This window comes from Balaenoptera borealis (genome assembly GCF_965194805.1).
Source record: "Balaenoptera borealis genome assembly, chromosome: 7".
NCBI classification, from domain to species: domain Eukaryota; kingdom Metazoa; phylum Chordata; class Mammalia; order Artiodactyla; family Balaenopteridae; genus Balaenoptera; species Balaenoptera borealis.
This window is the reverse complement of record NC_138864.1, coordinates 62,721,995-62,749,736: the sequence shown is the minus strand read 5'-3', so window position 1 is coordinate 62,749,736 and position 27,742 is coordinate 62,721,995. Positions and strand designations below refer to the sequence as shown.

The window sequence follows — 27,742 nt, the reverse complement described above, 5'->3', positions numbered from 1 at the left end:
AAAAACAGTGTCTTAAGTGGTGGGAAACATTGAGAAAAAGAGATAGGGCTCCTGCACAGTGGGTTCAGGAAAAAGTGCCAAAGGGCTGGCCCAAGGAGCAGAACGAGGCTGAGGAAAGGAAGCGGGGTGCTGCCCAGCTGGTCATGACGCATTCCCAGAGTGAGGTGGGGTGCCTCGGCTGGATGGGGCTATTTGGGGGAAAGGATCTGTTCCCAGAGCAAATTTGCCAATTATAACTGAGGGACTGTCATTTGTTGGCGAGAGCTCTCCAAGAAATCCTCCTCAGAAGCATACGGCTTCAGAGATTTTCCTGGGATCGGCCAGCTGGTGCTGTCCTCAACACTCAGTGGGGGGCAGTGGGAAAAGACCCTGAGCTTCCCTCTCCTAGTTCCGGGCCGGCTGTTCTCAGTCTCAAATATTTGACTTCAAGTAGAGGAACTAAAATGGATTTGGCTACAGCATTTCAAGCTAGGTCACCTAAAAACAGCCATACTGCTTGTTCAGCAATCACCTTCCATAGGAAAGAACTATTCTGCACAGAGCACCCGACTATGCAATCTCTAATTCTGGCCCTCATCTGAGGTGTGAGACGAGCGATCAAGAACTCTGGGAAGTCACCAGAAGTAGACAAAACAAAACTTGCTTTTCTTTGACGTCCTCTTTTTCCCTTTCAGCCCTGCACAATGTGCATCTGTTGAATGGCCCACCCGGCAATAAGATGTCTTTCATCTGTATTTACAAAACTGTTTACACAGATGCACATACCATTACACTCGGACAAAGTCTCAAGTCCACAGGGTGAGAAGGGAAAGATAATGGGAAGCATTTCATAACTAAAGCACAAGAGGACTCAGGGATGGAAACCAAGGTAGGAAAGTTATTACTTGGTCTCACATTGGAAAGAATGCTTTCATCTTACCTTCATATCAAAAGAGTTACTGAACTTGAGACTGAGTCCCATTAAATAACCTATAAAAAGCAGATCTGAGTATTCCCTTATTTTCAGAAAGTTGCCAGTGGCACATCTTCTGGTTTCCTCTGCTGATCTGGGAGATTCCTCTGGCTGAGCTATTTTTATAATGGTGTGTCAGAGCCAATTTGCACGGGCTTATTGTTAAATTTTCAGGAATTCTGGGAGCCAACTCTTAGACACAGCCATTGTTAACAATTAAATTATGTAAATTTATAATTATTTAAAAATTATATTTAAAACAAAGGCAGAAAACACTCATCACTTCCTAATTCTTTTACTACATTTTACTGCTAATTATACTAATTATGCTCTAGAGGTTATGTCTATTGTATCTGTTTGGTAGAAATACTGTTTCATGGCATGTTACTACACATCTCTTTGCAATTCCACATTCAAGGTTATCACAGTGATAGCCTGGAGTCTGCCATGGGGGCAATATTTACATCCAGACTCATCAAATGCTATAGATCAAGGTCTTTGGGTTTTCTCTCATAGAGAGAATGCTATAGATCAAGGTCTTTGGGTTTTCTCTCATAGAGAGAATGCTATAGATCAAGGTCCTTGGGTTTTCTCCCAGAGAGCCCGTTGTTAACCATTTACCAGCACACCACTCACTCTATATAAGTACAAGGTAGAAGGGGAAGAAAGGATGCTATACATAATTGACTTGTGTTTTAAGTTGTATTATTAAGGCCTCTAAAGGTCCTCCAATATTTTATTTCAATACGAATTTTTTTCATCTCTAGGAGTCGAGAATTACCCACCGTAACATTCTCTCTAGCTCTACGTTGTGTCTTGCCTTGTTCCTTTCTAAGTAATACTAGTTCAGTCTCTACCTCTTTATATTCTCAGTGTTCAGGGTCATGCCTCTACTGACATTAAATATTCATCACCTGGAAAGGAGGAAAGATAGTTCTATCAAATAAGTTTTCTTCTGCAAAACTATGTACAGCTAAACCACTCATCTAAGGTAAAGAACCTAATTCTGTAAGCCACCTACTAAAATTAGTCTCCTAACTTTATAGAAAAAGTACACACATATGCTCATAAAAATGGGATGATCTGATTTAAAGTTTAAGTGAAGCAATTTAATTCAAGCAAAGCGAAAGGGAAATGTTCAAATGTCAGTATATAGATTAATTTTCCATTTTAGCAACCAATTTAAATGTTTATAAAGGAATGTTTATAAATGACCTTCTCCACAAATTATTTATAGCTAAAGATAGAGCAAGCTCTTCCTAAAAATATTTTGCACAGATGTGCAAAATTAATACACTCCCCTTGAATTTACTATAGGTCTTAGAAATTGGTAGTAATAGGAATTTCTTCCAAGAATGCTAAAAACAGTTGTTTTTTTGGTTTGTTTTTTGCTTTTTTAAATGGTACTTGCAGTTACCAGAGGGTAAGGGTGGGAGAAGGGATAAACTGGGAGACTGGGATTAACACATACACACTACTACATATAAAATAGATAACTGATAAGGACCTACTGTATAACACAGGGAAATCTACCCAGTACTCTGTAATGGCCTATATGGGAAAAGAATCTAAAAAAACAGTGGATATATGTATATGTATAACTTAACCACTTTGCTGTACAGCAGAAACTAACACAACATTGTAAATCAACTATACTCCAACCAAAATTTTTTTTAAAATGGTACTTGCAGTTACCTGTGGTCCATGGGGTAGCTGCTGTCTTGAATGGGCTGCGATGGAGGGAGGTGAGCTGGGAAGGCGCGGTCAGGTTTTGAAGTGTGAGCTGAGTTGGGAGACGCATGGTGCAGGGGGGACACTGGGGTGCTGGATGGTGTTGGGGGGTTGGAGGGCCTCATTCCCACTTGTGGCTTCTGATCATAGGCACTACCCAAGGAATGAAAGAAAAGAGAACATGTGCTTCTTGGGAGCAATTAAAACTTTTCTTTCCCCCAACCCAAGGGAAGAAAAAATATTTTTGGCTGAAGTCTTAAGGAAGTTGGAATTTCGTATTTTTTGGTTTCCATAGCTCTAGAACATGTAATCTTTGAAACTGTCACACACTTAAAAAGAAAATAGGATAATGAATGTATAACTTGGCAACAGCATAAATATAAAACATCTATTTTTAATACACATACAAACAACACAGTATAAGGAACATCTCTGTCAATGAAAGCAGTAGCATATTATTTCCATCTATTCTTTTTTTTAATTATTATTATTTTTTATACAGCAGGTTCTTATTAGTCATCAATTTTATACACATCAGTGTATACATGTCAATCCCAATCGCCCAGTTCAGCATCCATCTATTCTTGATATGTCTCCTTAAGCAAGTTTCATAGATCTTTTCTAGATCATTAAATATTTCTGATATTATAATTCTTCTATATATATATATATTTAAAGTATTTGCTTATTTATTTATTTATGGCTGCGTTGGGTCTTCGTTTCTGTGCGAGGGCTTTCTCTAGTTGCGGCAAGCGGGGGCCACTCTTCATCGCGGTGCGCGGGCCTCTCACTATCGTGGCCTCTCTTGTTGCGGAGCACAGGCTCCAGACGCGCAGGCTCAGTAATTGTGGCTCACGGGCCCAGCTGCTCCGCGGCATGTGGGATCTTCCCAGACCAGGGCTCGAACCCGTGTCCCCTGCATTAGCAGGCAGATTCTCAACCACTGCGCCACCAGGGAAGCCCAATCCTTCTATATTAAATAAGATTTTAGAATAAGAACTAACAGTTTAACGAGATGCGGATCATACCTGGCTCGCCTTTATTTGTGGTAGAACTCTAAGAAGGCCATGCTTCTGCCTTACTGTCATTTTTTTAATGTAAAATAAATGACGCCTGGCATTAATTTCCTCACATAGGATAATAAAGGTTTATGAGGCAAATTAATAAAGATTTATGTCTCTGATATCTTTAAACTTTCTTGGAGTATAAGAATAGGTACAGGGGGCTTCCCTGGTGGTGCAGTGGTTGAGAATCTGCCTGCCAATGCAGGGGACACGGGTTCGAGCCCTGGTCTGGGAAGATCCCACATGCCGCGGAGCAGCTGGGCCCGTGAGCCACAACTACTGAGCCTGCGCGTCTGGAGCCTGTGCTCCGCAACAAGAGAGGCCGCGATAGAGAGAGGCCCGCGCACCGCTTTGAAGAGTGGCCCCCGCTCGCCACAACTAGAGAAAGCCCTCGCGCAGAAACGAAGACCCAACACAGCCAAAAATAAAAAAATTAATTAATTAATTAATTAAAAAAAAAAAAGAACAGGTACAAAATAATGTTCTTAAGAGTAAAATCCTGTTATCATCGTCTAACTTCTGAACACAATTACAAAATAATAAAATGAGTAAGCTTGTTTTTATATACATTATGAATTTAAGTTGCTTTCTTTAGCGTAGCTCTCAGGAATATGATTTAACTAATTTTTGTAATCTAAAAAATACTTTATTGAAAACAAATTTTACTTAAATTTCTGAACAAAAAAAGATGTTCTAGATTAAAATACTGTATTTCATTTTAAAATAAAAAGCATTCATTAATATGTATTTTTCTTTAAAAAAGAAACTTTAAAAAAAAACTGACTTACGTAATAATTTACCCTGTTGCACCATCTACACAACAGAATAACATCCAAGTGCAAAAATACTTTATAGAAGTGAAGGAGTATGTGCTGCATAAGTCTTGCTTGCTTTAAAGCAAAGTCAGTGGAACTCATATTATGTTTGGTTCTACCTATTTCCCTTACCAATATTTCTGAATGTGAACCCACTTCTTTTATAAAATGGTTCACCTGTCTCATTCCCACATAAAAAGAAAAAAATGATACATCTCCTGTCCTAGAATATTACTTTTTTCCCTTATGAAATGCTGTATTGAGTCACACTGTTTGTATAGAAATGGAAATAACAAAATTTAATCCATATATCACTGTGGGAATTATTGGTCCCCAAGAAGAACCTCAAAATATTCAGGTAATTCTTCTACCGTTAATTTATGAAAGTCCGATATGTCTTTCTTCTTTATACGTCCATAAAGCAGCAGTTATTTCATAGTCACACTTCCGATCAATGCTAAAATGCAATGGCAATTCTATACCTATTTGGTTTATTAATTAAAAATTCCTCCATATGTTAAATAATTACTCTGAGAATACACAGTACTCTTAAGGAGAAAATGCAAAAATTAAAAACACGATAAAAATAAAACTCAGATTGATCAATATTGTTTTATCTGAACTCAGTATGTTTTAATAGTTGGCTTCTACAAGAGATCTGTTTTATAAAGGCTTTGCAGTTCAATTGAACTGCCTCACCATTTCAGGCTCTGGTGAACCTCCTAGGAAAGCAGATATAAAAGACAACTTTGCAAGGACAAATAGTAATAGAATATCCAAGCACTGGTCAGGTACTGTGAGACTGCACAAATCGAAGTTTCTCAAATCTTAAATATCTTGGACAACAAACTAGTGAATATAACAAAAAGGAAGCAGACTCACAGATATAAAGAACAAACGAGTGGTTACCAGTGGGGAGAGTGAAGTTGAGAGGGACAACACAGGGGTAGGAGATTAAGAGGTACAAACTACTAGGCATAAAATAAGCTACAAGGACATACTGTACAATACAGGGAATATAGCCAATATTTTATAATAACTATTAATGGAGTATAACCTTTAAATGTTGTGAATCACTATCTTGTACACCTCTATCTTATATAATATTGTACATCAACTATACTTCAATTTAAATAAAAAGAAAAAAAAATTATTCCACAAAAAGAAAAAAGAATATATGTAAAAAAAATCTGAGGAAATAGAAGACTCCTTTGGATTATAATGTATTATGAACTTGAATCAACATAATTTATAAGACCACAAATATTTGCAATCATTTTTATAAGTTTCTAAACTAACTCCTTTAAAGAACTACGTACGTCTCTACTATAATTGAGAGTAATAACATACAATATACAGAGCCAACTTTTTCCGTACGCAATTAGAGACCGATATGAAAAGCAGTAGAATGCAATTTACTATGAAGGGTTTTTAATGAACATACATGTTATCAAATTTTCCAACAAATGAGCAATGCACTTCTACTGCTCCACCCTTTATTATCATCCGAAGGAACAACTGGCTTTTTAATAGATAATAGCCTCTGCTAAGCCTTATAAAATTCTAACTTTACTGCAGTTGTCCATGAATGCATCTTATAGATCATCTGCAAAACCTGTCAGATAACTAATGTACTGCTTAGACCTGCCAAATGGTTCATTTTTTCCTACACACTCTATCTAAAGTGCATAATGCTTTCTTTCTAATGAGAACTTTCAGTAGCTATTCATGCATGCAAAGTAAGAACCTCTCTCTCTCTTTTTTTTTTAAGTGAAGATAGACACAGGAAGCACCTTTCTCTTTTACTTGTTTATTTATTTATTTGGGCACACCGCACAGCATGTAAGATCTTAGTTCTCCCACCAGGGATTGAACCAGTGCCCCCTGCAGTGGAAGTACGGATTCTTAATCACTGGACAGCCAGGGAAGTCCCCAGACCCTCTTTTCAATCCCATAGTGCACCACTACAGTAGAAAAGCAACTCATGATTTGGATAAAAATGACTGCTTTAAAATGATTCTGGGGACTTCCCTGATGGCGCGGTGGTTAAGAATCTGCCTGCCAATGTAGGGGACATGGATTCGAGCCCTGGTCCGGGAAGATCCCACATGCCGCAGAGCAACTAAGCCCGTGCGCCACAACTACTGAGTCCGCATGCCACAACTACTGAAGCCTGCACGCCTAGAGCCCGTGCTCCGCAACAAGAGAAGCCACTGCAATGAGAAGCCTGCACAACCCAACGAAGAGTAGCCCCCACTTGCAGCAACTAGAGAAAGCCCGCGCACAGCAACAAAGACCCCCCCCCCAAAAAAAAAGATAGGTCTCTGACTTGACCTTTAATTAAAATGATTCTGAAAGTATGTAATCAGACAGTAAATGGTCCTTCCGAGTTCTGCTAAACACATAACCTAATTAGCTTGTTATATGCTGAAGATGTAACTCATAAAATATGACTTGAGATTTTATATTATGCTGGAATTGTGTTTCAATAAGAACCATCAGGCCTTCTCTATACACCTGATTGCTTTACCTGACATTGTACAGGCACTTTTCTCCATAGCTGAATTTAAAGGGCTGTTCTTGACTGCAGGCAGAGCCAAGTTCTGAACATGGACTGTGGGGTTCTTTCTTGATTTTCAGTGGGAGGCCGTGAAAAGCCACTAGAAAACAAAACACAAATACCCACAAAAATGAAATACAGTTAGGAATTAAGTACACTAATCTGTTCTACTCCTCTTGGTTAAAATGTCACTAACATTTCATATTAACTTTCATACATAAGAAAAATCACATTGGATGAATTTCATGCAAGAAAAGATTCTGGAGAATCTCCATATACTCATTGTTTGCTTTTATTGCATAACGAAATGCATGCTTCAACTCTCTCTCATTACTTAAAGTCAAATGAACTACTTGTAATTGGCTTAGCTGATATTGACAACACTAGAAGCTCAGTTTTCAGAAAGTAAGCTTGAAAACGTTTCAGAAAGGTTTCCAATGACTAAAGCAGAAAAAATACAACTGATTATCCAAGAATTAACTGAAGACAGGAACATCATTTTAAGTATTATTGAAAGGAAAATATCTCAAATGCACCCATAGTAATGGTTTAATGGAATAACAACTGGATATGGGAAAGAAAATCCAGATGCATGCAGTTCTCAGGGTAACTAATGATACTTTGGACAAAAGGACAAAAAACTCGACCTCTTTTTAGGCCAGCGCTCGTATATAAAAATACAGATAAAACTATTTGCCTAACTACTTACCAGAAGTGTGAAGATACATTGTGAGAAATATGTTAAAGTTATTTTTCATATATAATCTACCACAAAACAATTATTCTATATGAAATGATGTTTCCTCCTTTTTCATATGACTTAGTGTCATATGTCATTATTGTTCAATATAATATAAAGACAATATCATAAAATATGAAGAAATATGTATATTTGGGGTGGAATCATAGCTTTCAAACCAATAAATAAATAAGATTATATATTTTTATTCTTCTATATGAAACTGAAAAAATGCATATTAGAGATCCTCAGAATAACTGAAGTTTTAGTATAAATGGAAAATGAATAGAAAGATAAGGGGGAAATAGACATGAGAATGAATTTTATTTTCATACAATTTGCACAGGTATGAATTACCAAGGATAAACACAAGAAGGACACACTGTGAATAGCTACTCCAAGTCCTATAAAACCTGGGAGTAAAACAAAATATTAAGTGTATATACTATAAAGGAAGATACTACAAGAGAAACTTTGTGGCTTATGATGCCATTCAATCTTGATTATGATATTGCAGCATTATGAACTTGTACTAACTTGAAAGTCATATATAATTTTAGTATAAGAAATTGATATCAAGAGCTACCAAGCTCCAGGAAAATAAATGCTATTTGTTTATATAAGCACATAATTTTGACAAAAATGTTCTCTGGTACTCAAGAGACATCTGTAACACTGTAGAAAACAGAAGTAAACAAATTTCACCTAAATTAGTTGCCTAAGGAACACTTAATAAATAATAATACAATTATTTCGCTGAGTGGTCTATTTCAAAGTATTTTTTTCTAATTGAATGTGTGTTTAATATACCTACTCAAAGTAGAGAGTTAGAGGAATAGAAACAAAGGGGAAATTACATGTCTCTTCATATTCAAAGGGTACGTATGTTCATTAACTTTACCAAGTCAGAAAGTTATAATTTATAAAACGTTAAGATAGAAGAGGCTTAAGAACCTCAAGAATCAATTGTAACGTGAGGACTTGTTTGGATTCTGACTTGAACAAACCAACTGAAAGAGACACCTTTCCAACAAATAAGATATATTTCAATGTGGACTAGGTATCAGATGTTTAAGAAATTATTGTTAATTTTGTTGGATGTGATAATGAAATGGCAGTTGTACCAAAAAGAAAGGTTTAAAGCTAAAGCTTCATAAAATATTTACAGATAAAAAATAAGCTCTGGGATTTCCTTTAAAATACTCTAGAAAAAAATGTATGAGGGAAGAATCAAATAGAAAAATGTTGATAAATGTTAAAAGCTGACTGATGGATAGGTGGGAGTTTATTACATTATTTACTTTTACCTGAATTTGCAAGATGAAATGTTTTTAAAATGTGGGGGGAAAAAAATCACAAAATATTTAAAGTAGTATTCTATAAGAAAATTCTCTCCCTCTGTGTGTGTGTGTGCTACTTCTTAGAATGACAAATATTGCATCATGCAATCTTGTAATATCTTAACCAGGCATCTGTTGCTTTCTTAACAAATAGTTTTCCACTGTTTATTACTTGCTTGAACATATACAACAAAATGTATATACCTTAGTTCAGCACTTTAGATTAAGTAGTAGGTTTTATATTTTCCTAAGAAAAAGCAGTAGCAACATCAAAGGAACTCACTTTGCCATTCAACTAAGTAACAAATCATTATACCTGAGAAATGAGATCTAAATTATATGAATGAAAATGGATAAGAACTTAAAAGCTAATAAATTGCTAGTATGATGCAAAGTTTATCATATTTATCAAAATATCAAACATACCAGAGACTGCCATATTCAACATTACTATATTTTAAAAGTCTTTGGGACCATAGAGTAGGAAAAGATTAGTAAACAGGATGCAAAAGGCATTAACCATAAAAGAAAATAATCTACAAATTAGGCTTCATTGAAATTAAGAACTTCTCTTCATCAAGACACTAAGCTACAGACACCAAGAGGATACTTGCTATAGAAAGATCTGACAAAGAAATCATATTCAACATAATAAGAATTGCTACAAATTAATAAGAGAAAACAAGAGACCCAATTAAAAACGGGCAAAAGACTCAAACGGGCAGTTCATAAAAGAAGATACCCAAATGACAAAACAAACAAATGAGCAACAAAGCAAGCATATATGAAAAAGTATTCAGCATCTTTACTCATCAGGAAGCTGCAAATAAAATCACATGAGGTTTTCACTATACACCCACTAGAATGGCTAAACTGAAAAAGACTGGCATTACCAAGATATGAAGAAGACCTAAAGCAATAAGAACTGCTTATATATGCTGCTAAGAGTATAAGCTGACAAAAACACTTTGGAAAACTTTTTGAAGTATCTACCAAGTCTCCATATAAATCTCCCCTACGATCCAGTAACTATACTCTGAGGTAGATATCAAAGAGAAAGGATTGAATATGTTTACCAAAGTACATGTTCATAGCAGCTTTATTCATAATACCAAAAACTGGAAATATTCCAACGTTCATTAGCAGAAAAATGGATAAGCAAAATATGGCTTATTCATACAATGGAATACTCCACAAGAATTAACAAGGAACACATTGATGACACATGCAGAAACGTGGATGGTCTCACAGATGGTAAGTTGAGTAAAAGAAGACAAACACAAAAGAGTATACAAAGAGTACACAGTATATGAATTTCAAGTACAGACCAAACTAATGGATAGTGAACGAATCTCCTTCTGTTGGTGGACGGGAGTGTTAATGACTGAGAAAGGGCACTAGTAACCTACTACAGAGCTGTAATTATTTTATATCTTGCTCTTGGCGGTGTATATATGAGTATATACCTATGTAAAATTCATCAAGTTATACACTTAAGATTTTTGCATTGTAATGAATGTGTATCTCCATAAAAAGATTTAAAAGTATGAGAAGCATCAAGCAATGCTATACAAATTAAGATGTTTGAAAATGTCTAGTGGCCTCCTCTTCCAGCACAGACATCTGATAATGTGCTTCAACTTCACATAATAAATAATTCCAGATGACTCACGGGAGGAATGACAAGTCTGGGGTACCATTGGGAATGGTTGCTAGCAGGACAGTAGCCTCCTATCAAAATGTCCATTAATATCAACCTAGAAGCAAAAGGCATGACCCATCCTTGTAGATACACCATCTGGAGCTCTAGTGCTTTCAGACTGGCCCCATGAGTTTCCCGAAGTGACTTTAGAAGAAAGAACATAAGGATTCCCAAAGTGCTATCAGAGGCAAGTAGATCCCTAAACAGGGGACCCCCAAATTTGGCCAATCATCAGATTACTGAGGGAAATTTTGAAAAAAAAACCCCCAAAAAACAGGCATTCCCATACTCCATGTGTTACAGGTTCAGTTGTGTCCCCTCCAAATTTTATCTTGAAGTCCTAACCCCACCTCAGAATGTGACCTTATTTGGAAAATTAGTTAAGATGGGGTCATTAGGGTGGGATCTAATCTAGTATTACTGGTGTCCTCGTACAAAAGGAGAGTTAGGACACTGAGACACACAGAACGCCATGTGAAGATTAAGGCAGAGATTAGAGTGATGCTTCTACAAGCCAAGAATCGCCAAAAATTACCTGCAAACCGTCACAATCTAGGGGAGAGGCATCGAACAGATTCTCTCTCACAGCCCTCAGAACCCTGCCAACACTTTCATCTCAGACTCCTAGCCTCCAGCTGTGAGACAATAAATTTCCATTTTTTAAGCCACCCAGTTTGTGGTGCCTCGTTATGGCAGCCCTAGCAAACTCATAGCCTGTTCCCAGAAACTGATTCACTAAAGCTGGTATATAGATCAGGATTGTGTATCTTATAAAATTTTCTAGGTGATTCTCATAACCGGGCAAATTTCAAATCCACTATGATGCTTTGGCAACACCTGGATCCAGTGGGTGCTGCACTGAAACAGGTCCAGTACTTGAAAAGACGTTTTCAAAACAACTAACAATGACTTCCTTTTTCTTAGATACCAACACTCAAGGATTCTCACAGGTTCATCCAAGAAGTTTAGGGCTCCCCTACTCTCTCCACGTGTGGGCCTCTTAATCACTGTGTGCCCTTGGAATCATGACTTTTTTTTTCTAATCGTAAGCCAAATGCTAGGATTTTTTTTTTTTTAATTGCTGTGTTGAGGGGAAAAAAGAAGCCAACCTAAGAGTGTCAATCTTTTGCACAAGAACCGGAGCTACTTTATTTTCCTCATTTTCACTTTTCTGCTTCCTCGAGATTTTTAGACCACAAAAATGACTTCTCTTGTTTATCATTCTTCAGTAAGGGTAGTACAGAGACTCCCACCAGAGAGGGCTGAGCTGAGACCGTGTTGGGTATTTCATCACAGGGCTGAGAGCCTGAGCGTCTGTGAACAGGCAGTTTTCCAGCTCACTGGCACAGTCACAAGTGGAAGCAGCACATTCATTTTGTGCAATTTGCTTTACCTTCCCACATGGAGTTGGTGCATGTAAAAGGCTGTTAAGTACTAAATTATTCCTTATCAAATCACCATCATCTGGAGTCATGATCAACACTAATTAAATTACTTTCGCTGAACATGGCTCCAGCCTGCTGCCAAGGCTGCTTAGGTACATTTCATCTCGCTTACTGTCCCGTCCTGGCTGGCTCTGGAACCAGGGCTACAGGCATCGGCATTGTTTGTAGTTTTAATTAAAGTGAATCTTTCCTTCTTCAAGTGTATCAAATCAAGTGAGTTAACTCCTTCATTTCATTTACAAAGAAGTGATGGTTCCCAGTGATATTATAATATATCCTTATCCCTGACTTCAGACAGTTCACATCATTTATCTACGAAATCTGCCGTCTTCCTCAAACACGTTGTTACCATGCAAACTTTTATGACCTGCAACTCCTCTGGACAATCAGATTTTTAGGGGGAGAAGCCAAGAGAACTCTCAAGAGATGCATCTTGCATTTTTTCTTTGATGGAGGCTTGACCTTTAAAACCACATCTTAAGGCTGACTCACAATGACTGAGTTCCTCTAATGGTTAAATGTAAGCGCTCCAAAGTACCAGGACATTAAAAAATGCACTTCCAAAATAAACTTAACCACTTCTTAATTCACACAGTTTACTTGGGGTTATGGTATTCATCGTAAAGTATCTGTTAGATTAGGGATTGTTTTCATTTTAGAACTATGAGGCATCATCTTGGCTTCCATTTTTTTCTGCCCACATTTTTGACCAGAGGCCCACTCTTGTCATCATTCCCCTGGAGCACAGCAATGCCCTTGGCTTTGCAAATGCAACAATGCTGGTATACAACCAAGTCTTTGGCTCAGGGTAGACATATAAGTCATACGTGAACACCTACAATATTAGAGACGGAGATAATGAATTTAAAAATTTGCTCATAGGAGAATAATTTCCTAAACAATCATGACCCTGGAGTATTTTTTGGTACCACTAAATTGAAAACAGACCATGTTATGACTTACTGGTTCATGTTAGTCCAGAGAATAAACAATGAAACTTATGAACTGAGTTTCTGTTTATATTTCTATAGTGAACATGATATAAATTTAAGAAAGATAATATGCTAAACTGTAGGTGTTAACACACTGAACTCTGGTTGAGTTTGGAATTAGTGCTAGAAAACACCAGCTATAATGCTTTTTTTAAAAAAAGACTCAAATTTACATAGTATTATAAAGTTTTCAAAGAATCTTCACCAACTCTCGATTCTCCTCATTCAAGATAAGGACATTAGCATTCCAATTTTGCAAAAAATTTTTTTAAAGGCATGTAGAAGCTAAGCTTCATGTCCAACTAAAGACCTAGGACTAACTTATAACAGGCTAGGAATTAAAGCCATGGGCTTTGGGCAGCAACTCTTGAACCCTTGAGCATACAATTCAAATGTATTTTTGAATAAGCACACTTAAGATCTCCTTCATGCATGAGCACCACTACAACATTATATCAGATGTTTCTTTATCCATTTACTTCTTCATTAATTCATTCATTTACTACAGCGCAGACATTATGCCAGTTGCTAAGGGGCAGGGAATGTGGAGCTATAGAAGAAGCTGAACAGTAAGGCACAGTCCTAACCATCAAGAGCTCACAGAAGTCCAATTAGAGCTTTATTTCATTGTTTTTTTAAGAAAAGTTCTAATAAATATATTAGCCAGTCTTCTTTAAGTTTGATCAATTCATGTGTATGCTATGCATATTTCTGTATACATGACCTTAATAATATATTCTTGCACTTGTATCTAAATGAAAACAGAGCATTCATGCTTGCTTTTAGGCATTCTGCCTTCTTTCAATTTATTGCTGGGGCCAAAGGCATTTAAAAATTCACACCACTCATATTCCACTGAAGGAAAAACATTGCTATCCAACATCTAAAGCTTCCCCTTGATTCTGATAACCAAAATGTCACAAGTGATGGGTCCCCTTCTCTATGTGGACCGTGAACGTAAAAAACAGTGATAAGTTGTCTTAGCTCTGACCTTTCACTCTGCTTTCTTCCCAACTCTTATCCTAAGAGTGAAATAGAGCAGTAATTTCTGTGCGTACAAAACAATTACCCTGCAAAGAGAAGCACATCACATTTTTAACCACTTCTTCTGTAAACAAAACTATGTCTTTGAATCACATCTGTAGTTTTTGAATCAATATTAGCTGGGAATTTACAGCCTTGATAAGAGTCTCCTGGGTTTGATGTTGCGATTTCTAGTCTGCTCAAAAAGTCTGTTTTAGAATAGTCTACTGTACAGTATTCTAGAACAAGGGTTAGCAAATTGCAGCCCATGGGTCAAATCCAGCTTCCCACCTGTTTGGAAAATAAAAGTTTTATTGGAACACCGTTCTACCCATTCATTTAGGTAGAGTCTAGGACTACTTTGAGTAACAATGGGATATTTGTGACAGAAACACTTTGACCCACAAAGCCTAAAATATTTACTATATGACCCTTCACAGAAAAAAATGTCTGCTGATCCCTAGTCTAGATTATGGTCTGCAATGAGAAAGGAGAAAGATCTGGCACAGTGACCCCTGCTAGTGATAGGGAACAGCTAAACTAGTTAACAACGGATATTTAATTTTGCTTCACTAACCCTGTGTTTACTCTGACTGCCAGGATCAAGCGTACAGCCCTGTGTAGCCAATTTAAAGGGATATACACAAAAAAGATGGTGAAAAAAATGACATGATATTGAGGCTCTAAAACACTAGAAATTTATGTGTTTTGAGGTATTTCAAGGCATTTACTTAGACCATGGTTATGTATAATGCAGAGAGTTTTTTACACTTGTCTACAAAATATAGCTGAGGAAGTCAAAACAAATCATTCTGTGGACACAAAACTGTTTGTAAAATAATTTCACTTGGCTATAGCAGCAAATTAAAAAAAACTCTGTAAAAAGGGGAAAAAGTAAATGGTATACATAAATTAGGTTATTTAAGACCAGATACAAGTATGGCATGAAAAATGCATGTAGCCTTTTATACAAATATATATAGTTGGGAATACACTCACTAGATGAAAAGCATTCACTTTAAGTTAACATCACTTCAATTTCAGGTGATAAATGGGTGGCAATGACCTCAATTAGTACCGGGTTAAATTCCAGAAGCAAAGGGGAAGGCTTGTGTACAAATAAAGACAATAGTGTCACATGCTCCGTAAATCCATCTTCCAAGACTTACAGAAAATCGGCAGGCACTTCTGCTGTATCTGAGCCTCTCAAAGATTCTTTTCCAGTACATTTACTTCTTCCAAGCCCTCCCCACCCCCACTGTGTACACATACCACTCACACATACACACACCGACATCCATTACTAAAGGGCCTAATCTCAGCTATCAGCAGAGTGCCTTTATGGGGCCATTAAACCATTTCTCTTGTTTACAGTGCCCGAAGAAAGATGTGAATTATGTCTGTGACAAAACAAGCGATAACATTTCTAAACTGCTATCAAAATGCAAACTGAAACACATTTAAGGACAGAGACCCTGATTCCACTTTCCATGATTTTCCATTATTTGCAGCATCTGGAAATAGATTCACCTATAATATTTCCGAGACAAAAATTTAGACCACTGCACGGCAAGTTGATATATATTTTTTCTGAAAGAATATTCTATGAGTAGAGCAGTTATCAAAAAAGATGATACAATGTTCTTTAAAGGAATATTATCAGTGGGGATAGATCCCATACCTAGTTGGTCCTTTGATGTTATTTTGGCAACAGAACGCTGCCCCGTAGTAATCACAAAGGTAAAGTAAGGGAGACTCTCACCTCTTGTTATCAACCTCAGAATTTTTAAATTGAAAACATTAGATATGATCAAGTTTTAGGGATTGAGCCGGCGTTTGTACTCAGAAACCTCTGTGCTAAAGGAATCATTAAGTGGATGCCCTATGGGTAAAAATATAAACAAGAGGAGCTACTTTAATTGGAGGAAGGCAAACAGTCATCAAACTGCCCCTGCACTGCTCCCAGAAGTAAATGCTCAGCACATGCAAGGAACTTCCTGGGCAGTTTGGAAACCAGAACTGAATCTCAGAGAAGCCACACTTTTCTCAGAAGGGCATATCAAACTTTTTTTCCTAATACCAAACTCCTCCTATCAGTAACAGGGATTGCACGCTCCATTGCAGGGATTCCTGAATGGTCCTGCGAGGGGTGTACATACCCGAACAAAAGAGGGGATGGAGCTTGAAAAAGTCCCGGAGGTCATCCTGCACCTCACAGCCCCATCCAGAATCTGGTGTGGTGTCTACAGACGTGGAAACCAGTGCTGAGGACAGAGCCAAAATCAGAAGCCAGGAATCCTCACAGTCTACAGAGTAAAGCCTCACGCAAGACAGTTATTTCTTAAAAGTACACTTCATAATTCAACTTTCTCTACTTCGCAGACTACCATTATGCCATCTTAATAGACAGAATAGAATGGACAAGTATTCTGGATTTGGAACCCTCCCTCTTCAAAAACCAGTGGTGATAGCGAGATGCAACCAACTCTCATTCATCTGAAGGTCACTTATCTAGCAGTCCTGATGGTCTAAACCAGAGGTTGCCAATGTTTCTGTTTGATTCACATAGTGGCTTCAAATAATTTCAATTAGTTGTGATCATTTAAAATCAGCTGAAAAATCTTTTTCTGGTTTAAAAATCCAAAATTCTGGCTTCTCTAGGAAAAAAACACAATATCCAGCAACACTGAATCCACTTTCCAGCCTGAAAAATAGGACAGCAGTTGACTGAGCCCTATATCAGCTTCCCCTTTGGCCACAACCCGTGTTTTCCTATTTGTCACAGTTCCCACCATCGCTACCACTCCACACCCCATTATCTCTGGCACTAAATTCACTTCCCTCATTTCTATGCTTGGCATGAGAGTTTTCTACACCTCATCAAACACATAGCTAAGAAATCATTAGTCAGTGTGTTTCCACATGTGGATGTGGATGTGCATGTGTCCAGACACACACACACACACACACACACACACACATTACCTCTAATCAGCAAAAATAACTATTACAAAACTCATAACACGCTCTGGCTTAGGTACTCAAGTACTCGTTCTCAGGCAATAGGGCAGAGCAGTGAAGGTAACAAGTACTTAAATCTGCCTGGCTTCAAATTTTGCCACTGTTACTTACCAGTTGTAAGACTGGGCAAGCCTCTGTGTACTTCACTTTCCTCTTCTATAAAATGGGCATGATAATAGCACCTGCCTCGTGGAGTTGCTGTTAAGATTAAAAGGGACGCTACGTGTAAAGTACATAAGTGCTCAATAATATTAGCTATTGGCATTGTTATGATTCAAACCCAGAATATTTAGACATGACAGCTAAAAGAGAACACGTAGATCACCCAGAAACATAACAGCAGTGGCTAAGAGCGTGGAGATGAAATTTGGCTTTGCTACTTACTAGCTTAAGGACTTCTGGTCAACTAGGTAGCTGCTACAGGATTCAGTTTCTCCCTGTGTAATATGGGGCTTATCATAGACCTTCCTCATGGGGTTTGTGTGAGAATTAAATGAGGTAATGCACAGGAGAACTTTGAATAGTACCTGGCATGTGGTAAGAACTCAGGAAACGTTAGTTATTACCATTATTACTCCAAGCACTTCCTTTCACAGAAGATAAACTGAAACTCAAGAAAGTAAAGTGACCAATGATAGGAACGGGACTTCAACCATTAGAGTGTTACCATACTAAGTTTTCTATTTCATCTTGTTTCAGTTTCACATGGAAACTTCACACATACTACACATACTACTTCACAGTAGTATGTCAAGTCAACTACTCACTCAAGAACAAAAAATGTACACATGGAGAAGAATCTATAAGGAAGGTACCTTGACACAAGGAAAAAGCAAACAGTGTGGCCTGGCAGAATGAGCATTGGATAAGGAGTCAAGTAATCTGTACCTAGTTCCTACCCCACTGCTAACCAGCTGTGTGACCTCAGGCATAGTGTGCAACCTCTCTGGGCTTCTGTTCCTCATCTCCAAAACGAAAGCATCAGACTAAGCAATCTTGTAGTTCTAAAATGTAACTCTGGGTGTAAGTACCTGCTTACTGATGTCAAAGAAAAATGTAAAAATCTGATGCAAGAATTCAGAGGGCATAACATTCTGAGGCCACACAGCTCTAAGCACCTCAATAATCCCTGAGGGCATTACTGCATTTTAGCAAATGGTGGTCACTGAAATTCATAATGAGACTTAATCACCAAGAAAAGGCAAAATTGGGTGTAATCTACTATATTCAAGAAAGGAGGGTGCATAATGCACATTAGAAAGGTGTACATATGGTTAACATTTTAAAACACTTGATGCTTTAAAAGGCATTTCATGGACCACCTTCTTTCCAGCTGATGATGAAAAGTAATGTTATTATGTTGACAAAATAAAAAGCAGAATCAAAAGACAAAAAGTTATACTCCTAGTTTAAAAGCATCACAAGCACCATTAATTTAAAAATAGAGAGACCTCGGACAGTGTTGATTCATTCCTCTAAATTTTAAAGCCTAATCCTACTATAACAGTACTTCAGCAGTAGTGGTGCTAAATGATCCTCACCTTCACAATTTAACTGCCAGGAGAAAGTGTCCTGGTGGGAAACTGGTTCTTCCATCTGGAAAAGGGTAAGAACAGGGAAAAGAAGACCTAATGTAAAAACAATCCAAATCTAATCAGTTTTGCATTCTGCACTGGCTTCAAATCAGATCTTCCTTCCCCTACTGGTCCAGTAGATGGAAAGCAGCACGACACTATTTTTTTGGAAAGAGATTCTGTACAGCGAGCCCAAACAGAGAGTACTTCATATCCAGCTGGCAGGAATCAAACCTGAACAAGCTGCAGCTATTTGAGAAACAGATCTAATAAACTGAAATGAAGTTCTGAATCAAGATGCCCACCCAAACCCACACCCCTCAAAAACTGCCCTACTTCATCAATTGCCTACTTACGACCTTTTATAAATACAGAAGATACCTCTTCTGCAGAAATTGTTCCGTTGTGCTTTGATATGGATACTCGTTGAGACCTATACAGTTACAAAAATTAATATTACTTCTCTACCTTGTAATTCTGTAATTTCTTTCAAATAATGGACAATACTGTCTTGGAAAAGGCTGACCAGTATCTATTATTATTCCTAGCTGACTTGGAAGATGCCAGCAATACCTGGTGTTTCTCAGTCTAGCATGAAGAAGTTCTGAAGAAGGCCATGACAGATGGGCCCTGCAGAATACCCAGACACCAAGAGTGCTCTGTCCTCGATACTGTGTGACCATGAAGACAGGTCCTTCCCATAGGAAGGACGTGTAAAAGGTGGGCTTCTTCTATCCTGCACCCCCCTGCCTCGTCCAGCTCTCCAGAACAAACCTCAGAGTACCACCCTCTGCAAACTATCTGTATAGATCTCTAACAAGTGGTTCAGAAAAAAGGTGGTAAATATATTCTTTGAAATCTATTGATTAAAAAAAAAACAAAGTAGACAACAGACAGTAGAGAAGAACCAAGGCAGATAGTAGCATCTAAGGATATTTTTACTTAGAAGTAGCAAACGATAAATGTAATCTTTAATTTTCCTTTTTTATTAAATCACAAATATGAAGCTCCAACCTAAAATTCTACATTAATTACTCTATAGACCATAGTAACATAAAAAACAAAATTAAGATGATATTTCATTGCCAAAGAAGACTACCAATTACTAACATGCCTGTCATCACTTTGGAATAATAATTAGTAAAAAGACCAGCAGTTTTCTATGATTTGTAAGTCTTACTCACTAAGAACAAGTAGTCAAATAAGTTTTTATGAAATAAAGTATAACCACTTTCTCCAGTATTATTTTCAAAGCAATGAAATAAGTAATTAGTGATGCAAAGACCTCCTTAAATGAATTTGGTGGTCTTCAGAACTAGAGCAGTATAATTCTAAATTTAGAATTCATCTCACATGTAATGGCTTGAACTAGAAAAGTCTTTAAATAAGCCCAGAGGTAAGAGAAATGGTACATGGGCGACGGAGTGAATACCACCACCAAGACAACTGAAATTCCAAATGTATATGTCACACTCCCAAGTCTAACAAAATTCTATTATAGCACCATTTCTTCAATGTTTGGGCTTTACTTCTTTTAATATTCACCTCTTGAAAAGAATCTTTCAATTCTGATTTGGTGACCCGGTACTGCTTGAAAGATTCTATTTTCTTTCAAAATAGTGAATCCTCACTTTCGATTCATAATTTCAACATACCTTTCCTCCAGGCTGTATGTGAAAGAGGCTGTAATTTGCATGGTCTTAAATTGACCACTTTAGTACCAAAATGATACGCGGGATAAGTAGGATACAACACTCAAATGGCTGAAGTACACCTGCAGTACTCTGATGTCACTCTCCTGAAGACACGATTGAGAACAATTCAGACATTATTAGCCACTTGGCTCCTTGTTCAAAAAGACACCATCGGTAGACAAAGTTGAAAATATGTTGTGAATACCAGAGCTAGAAAAGTTTACCCCAAAAAGAAAGGCAGCTGGCTAGAGCCAAAAAAAGTACCTTTCAGTAAATGCCAATAAAACTTTACAGGCTGCCAAAATAACAAAGAGTAATTACAAAGGAAACTTTGTAATTTTCCTGACAATAAACACCTTCTTAAAAAAGAAATTATCTGTCACTTGGCCTCAATTGTTACAGCTGTTAATACTAATGAGGATAAATCCCACAAACACATCTTACTTAAACCAACTACTAATTTGGTACAAAATTTTTAGACTTTCTTCCCCAAGATAAATTTGGGGATTTTCTTTAAATATGCCCTGTAATATTTAATTCAATGTACACTAGAGCATTTTCCATGAGAAATTACCATTCTTAAAGAAAAGCTTTTATCCAAACTATTTTGCCCATCTTGAAAAATGGTTATTTAACTGTACCAGATTAAGAACTCTCTCCAAGAAAAGGGAGATTCATGAAATACAAAAGTAAATACTATGACTTGGGAGCCACATTTTTAACCCCAAAATAGCCTTTATGAAGAAAAAAATGTTTCATTATTATGTAGAAACATTTAGAAAAGTGCAGGTTATTTTTCATACAGCAGATAATATTGCTGACCAAACTTCCTTATGAAAAACCATAAGATTTTCTTAAAAAATGAGACTCATAGCTAAGTAGAGTGTTTGCTTCCTAAACTGTGACAATACCATCAGCACCTCCAGACGCCAATCAAGCCCTTTTGTCATTTCTTAACAATAAATATTAACTTAAAAAATCTATAGCACGAGTGATATCAGTATAACTATAAAAAGTCTCTACTGACACAGGCCCAGCCTTCATAAATAAAATAAGCAAACAAGCCAAAGGATGATAAAGAAAACCAACCAAGAGAGCTTTGGATAGGCTTAACCATGGCCATGAAATAAACAGTCAAGAGATACCACATAAGCTACAGTATATAAGGAGCTGATTTTACTTTGCAAATGTTTCAGAAAGCAAATGTAAACAATCAGTGTATACACAGCTCGCATTTCCACAGCTAAAGGATATCATCCCAAGAAAACTGTTATTGGGATGAAGAGTTTCAGAATTACACTAGCATTGTGTTAAGTGGTTTCTGTGATTTCTTAACATACTTATTTTTAATAGATTGCCTCCAGGGCTTCCCTGGTGGCGCAGTGGTTAAGAATCCGCCTGCCAGTGCAGGGGACATGGGCTCGAGCCCCGGTCTGGGAAGATCCCACATGCCGCGGAGCAACTAAACCCGTGCGCCACAACTACTGAGCCTGTGCTCTAGGGCCCACAAGCCACAACTATTGAGCCCACGTGCCACAACTACTGAAGCCCGCGCGCCTAGAGCCCTTGTTCCGCAACAAGAGAAGCCACCGCAATGAGAAGCCCGCTCGCTGCAACTAGAGAAAGCCCGCGCACAGCAACGAAGACCGAACGCAGCCAAAAATAAATAAATAAATAAATTTATTTAAAAATAGATTGCTTCCTTTGAATATAAGTTTTTAAAAAAAATGTATTATAGATTAAATTAATTTTTTTCTACAGGAAGACAACTCTAATTTTTAATTGGCATAACAGTTGAGAGTTATGAATCACAAATGAACCAAGTCAGTTTATGGTATTACATAGAGTTTAAGAGACTACTCTTGTCCACTTTCACAATCTTCACAATGAACAGTTGTTGAGAAAGACTTTAACCATGGATATACAACTTTTTAAATATGATTTTTATACCCTGCAGCCCAATTTATCTCAAGACATATTTATATAAATTTACAATTATATGTGACTTAGTTGCTATGATCTAGGGATATATAATCATGAGAATAGCTGAAAATATGAAATCAAGTATTATACAACTATTCATTAATTACACACACTGATAACCTTAGAAATTTCCTTAATTTTCACCCTATTCACAGTATTGCAGAAGGGCTTCTTAAATGTGTAGAAAATTATCCCCAAATTTTTATTACACTTCATAGAGTTGTTGATGTAACTTCGCAGCTGCTAGTTCAAAGGAAGTCTGTTCCTTTTTTCCCCTACTCTAGAGCCTTCCTACTGCATGATCTCACAAGTGCATCCTTGAGGTTACATTACAGGGGAAAACGCCATGTAATAAGATCATTCTGCTTGGTCCTTCAGGAACCAGCCCTGTCTGATAGGAACCAAGACTTCTCACCAGTTACTAAATTTGGCTCCAGAGCAATAGTGTCATGGCAACTTTCCAATGTACATTTTTTACTTTGACTTGCTAATTGCAAATAAGGGGAAATTAGATTACCACATTAAACATAAAATGTAGAGAATAACTAGGTAGCAGTATTGTACAGGTGTTTTTGGAAATAGAAAATCACAGCACGGAGGCAATAATATTTGTATATTACAAATCTTTTTACTTCTACTTTGGACAAAGCGTTTTGTGGTAACATCAAGATACATATCAAATCATACTAATCTTTGCACAATGCAAGTCTTTATGTTATTCATAATATATAGATGCACTAACTGGGAAATAAATTCTGCACTAGATTATATTTTCACATAAATTTCACTTAAATAAATATTAGTTACTAATAATCCTTGTGGATTTTAAAAATTAAAGATGTAAGGTATATATAAATGGATCTCCATGCTCAAATGAGGTGGTATATCCAAACAATCAATGTATTCTCATGTTTAGCTGCTTTCTTTTAAAACTGTCAAAACTATATTTACTGCTGTGTCAACCTAAAGCACCTATTTAAAATTTGCCTCTTGAGACGCTTAGATGTTAACAGCAAGCCCATGTGAATAAACGAATATTATAATGCCTACTGTAGATCACAAATTATACAGGAGTAATCATTTTTCTACAACTTAGTGATCAAAGAGGATGACAGACAATGAAAACAAACAGCGTTTTTTCAAGCCGCTTAATGTTTTACCGACGTAACACAGTGTAGGAAACTCATGAGTAGAATGGACTTTTTTATGTTTCTTTTTTATGTTGTATTCTGAAATATAATCTCATTCTTTAGAACACAGAGCCCTACCAATGCATCTGCTATAACTGCAGGTGTAAAGTCAGTATTAAGTGTGTCAAATACTGTAGCCAGCTGATAACGTTCGGCAGCTTATATTAGCACTTAAACCACACAAAGGAGATTTATACAGCCCTCCTTTGTAATTGACATTTCCAAGAAACTAGAAAAATATGAAGATGAAAGAGGACTCGGCTCTCCTTCCGTGTGTGCAAATGGAAAAGATGAACTTTGGAGAAACACATGGATACCACCCGCAAAACAAGTGTATGATCACAAACAAAACAGGCCTGGTTTGCATTCTCCACCTCGCTCCTTTGAAGTTAACAGAAGCTTTGTAAATTGAGGGTGTGCATAGGGATAAATATTAAGTCAGATAAAGCTTGATTCCCCTCTCCCTTTATAATTGCATGCATATAAATTCTTAGCCACTGCACATTTCTTCAATTTACCACATTAGATTCTATTGACATAATTGTAACATTTCTGACACAGGTGCATTACTTAGTATGTATCTCTTTTAAATATGGTTAACTACAGTGTGCTTATATGCTGAAATATATGTACAAAAAATATATATATTATGCGCCTTTGTTTTTTTCTCTCCGCTTTCTCTTCCTCAATAACATGGCATCTGATTTCATGTTTAGACATTTCCAGGCTGGCCTGTTTGTCCTTAGGAATAAATCCCAAATGTACCTGATTGACTTTTGCTGACTCACAAATGTTGACTGTGACCTATCAAACTTCATCTTCCCACTATCCAAGGCCCACCTGATCTCCAAATACTGCTGCCTTTCTCCCCAAAGGACAGAAAATGCTCAGGCCTTCTTCAGAGAAATTAACACCTGGCCTTCATCTCACCTAACGGGCCCTCCCATCATGACTGGGGAAATCACACAAGTCATGAAGAGTCAGTTGAGGTGGCAGATGCACAGAAGTATTGCAAATTAGGCGCTAAGAAGGATTAAGTGCCTAACTTCTTGGGCACTAAGTACTGGTCACCTTGAGCAAATTGTTTTCCCTCACCAACCTTAGTTTTGGCACAAAACTCTATCTGGAACAGCATAGGATAGTGGTTATGGGTGTAAACTCTAGAGTCAGACCTGCAACTTGGTCGCTGTGTGATCAGAAACAATCCACTCAACCACTCTGTGCCTCAATCTTTCCACCTGAAAAAAAGGAACTAATCGTTTGCAGTACACAAGGTTGTTGTCAAGATTGGATGATGCATGAAGATATATATAAAATGCTTAGAAAAGTACCCAGCACACAGGGAGCACTAAGCAAGTATTCACTACTACTGCCCATGAAGGGTGGATAATCTCTAGGTTCATTTCATTTCATGGATCCTTTCACTCCATGAATCTGGGTTTCTAGTTCCAGGTCATGTTTCATGTGCTTCATGAAGCCATTCTCAACTACTCCAATTTACATTAATCTCTTAAAAAAGCTACAGAACTTATGTAACATTTATTTAATTTGTTAGTCATGCAGGACTTTTATTATTAATTTTATCATAGTAATGGTGTCAATAATTATGAATGCCCTGATTAGTTGCATGCTTGTTCCCTTATTCCACATCTATAGCATCCTTACCATTGAGAGCCTTTTTGTAAGCTGAGGAAATGGAAGTATTGGGAGATTAAGTGACTTACCAAGATCACTGAACGTGAAAGTAGTAGATCAAGGCATGAGCCTAACTAGTAGGACCCCAGAACCTGTACTCTTAGCTGCTATGTTAACTCCTCTCTCTACTGTATCTTAACTATCCCAGGCATATTTCACCCTCTTCTTCCAAACTTCCCACTATGTTATTTGAATTCAAGGATCATGGTTTTGGTTTTTAACATATTTTTATGCACAAGAACTGTATTCCATGTAAATAAAGACTTAAATATTTGTCTATCTTTATCTTGGCACTACATCTATGCAAATAATTCACACAATTTCTAAAATGGAATGACTCTTAACCATGGTTTAAAAATGGCTGGGTCTCAGAATTCTAAATTGTTGATATACTTTTTTTCCTCCACTAGAAATTAACTGAGGGAAAAAGATATTCCACGCAAATGGAAATCAAAAGAAAGCTGGAGTAGCAATACCCACATCAGATAAAATAGACTTTAAAATAAAGAATGTTACAAGAGACAAGGAAGGACACTACATAATGATCAAGGGATCAATCTAAGAAGATATCACAATTATAAATAGATGTGCACCCAATATAGGAGCACCTCAATACGTAAGGTAACTGCTAACAGCTATAAAAGAGGAAATCGACAGTAGCACAATAATAGTCGGGGACTTTAACACCTCACTTACACCAATGGACAGATCATCCAGACAGAAAATTAATAAGGAAACACAAGCTTTAAATGACACAATAGACCAGATAGATTTAATTGATATTTATAGGACATTCCATCCAAAAACAGCAGATTACACTTTCTTCTCAAGTGTGCATGGAACATGCTCCAGGATAGATCACATCTTGGATCACAAATCAAGCTTCAGTAAATTTAAGAAAATTGAAATCATATCAAGCATCTTTTCTGACCACAACACTGTGAGATTAGAAATCAATTACAGGGAAAAAAACGTAAAAAACACACAAACACATGTAGGCTAAACAATACGTTACTAAATAACCAAGAGATCACTGAAGAAATCAAAGAGGAAATCAAAAAATACCTAGAGACAAATGACAATGAAAACACGACGATCCAAAACCTATGGGATGCAGCAAAAGCAGTTCTAAGAGGGAACTTTATAGCAATACAAGCCTACCTCAAGAAACAAGAAAAATCTCAAATAAACAATCTAACCTTACACCTAAAGGAACTAACTAGAGAAAGAAGAACAAACAAAACCCAAAGTTAGCAGAAGGAAAGAAATCATAAAGATCAGAGCAGAAATAAATGAAATAAAAACAAAGAAAACAATAGCAAAGATCAATAAAACTAAAAGCTGGTTCTTTGAGAAGATAAATAAAATTGATAAACCATTAGCCAGACTCATCAAGAAAAAGAGGGAGAGGACTCAAATCAATAAAGTTAGAAATGAAAAAGAAGTTACAACAGACACCTCAGAAATACAAAGCATCCTAAGAGACTACTACAAGCAACTCTATGCCAATAAAATGGACAACCTGGAAGAAATGGACAAACCCTTAGAAAGGTATAACCTGCCAAGACTGAACCAGGAAGAAATAGAAAATATGAACAGACCAATCACAAGTAATGAAATTCAAACTGTGATTAAAAATCTTCCAACAAACAAAAGTCCAGGAACAGATGGCTTCACAGGTGAATTCTATCAAACATATAGAGAAGAGCTAACACCCATCCTTCTCAAACTCTTCCAAAATATTGCAGAGGAAGGAACACTCCCAAACTCATTCTATGAGGCCACCATCACCCTGACACCAAAACCAGACAACGATACTACAAAAAAAGAAAATTACAGACCAATACCACTGATGAATATAGATGCAAAAATCCTCAACAAAATACTAGTAAACAGAATCCAACAACACATTAAAAGGATCATACACCATGATCAAGTGGGATTTATCCTGGGGATGCAAGGATTCTTCAATATATGCAAATCAATCAATGTGATACACCATATTAACAAACGGAAGAAGAAAAACCATATGATCATCTCAATAGATGCAGAAAAAGCTTTTGACAAAATTCAACACTGATTTATAATAAAAACTCTCCAGAAAGTGGGCATAGAGGGAACCTACCTCAACATAATAAAGGCCATATAGGACAAATCCACAGCAAACGTCATTCTCAATAGTGAAAAACTGAAAGCATTTCCTCTAAGAACAGGAACAAGAC

General features: G+C 37.0%; 1 protein-coding gene across 11 annotated transcripts in view; it reads right to left on the bottom strand.

Annotated features, from left to right (window-relative positions):
• ETV1 (ETS variant transcription factor 1) overlaps positions 1 to 27,742 on the bottom strand; it is a 95,107-nt gene that overhangs the window by 37,093 nt on the left and 30,272 nt on the right. For all 11 annotated transcript variants that reach the window (XM_082398467.1, XM_082398468.1, XM_082398469.1 and 8 more), the window contains 2 exons: positions 7,093 to 7,222; positions 2,648 to 2,836 (listed from right to left, as the gene is read on the bottom strand). In XM_082398467.1, the coding sequence (XP_082254593.1) occupies positions 2,648 to 2,836; positions 7,093 to 7,222 (319 nt within the window). The remainder of the gene's footprint in view (positions 1 to 2,647; positions 2,837 to 7,092; positions 7,223 to 27,742) is intronic.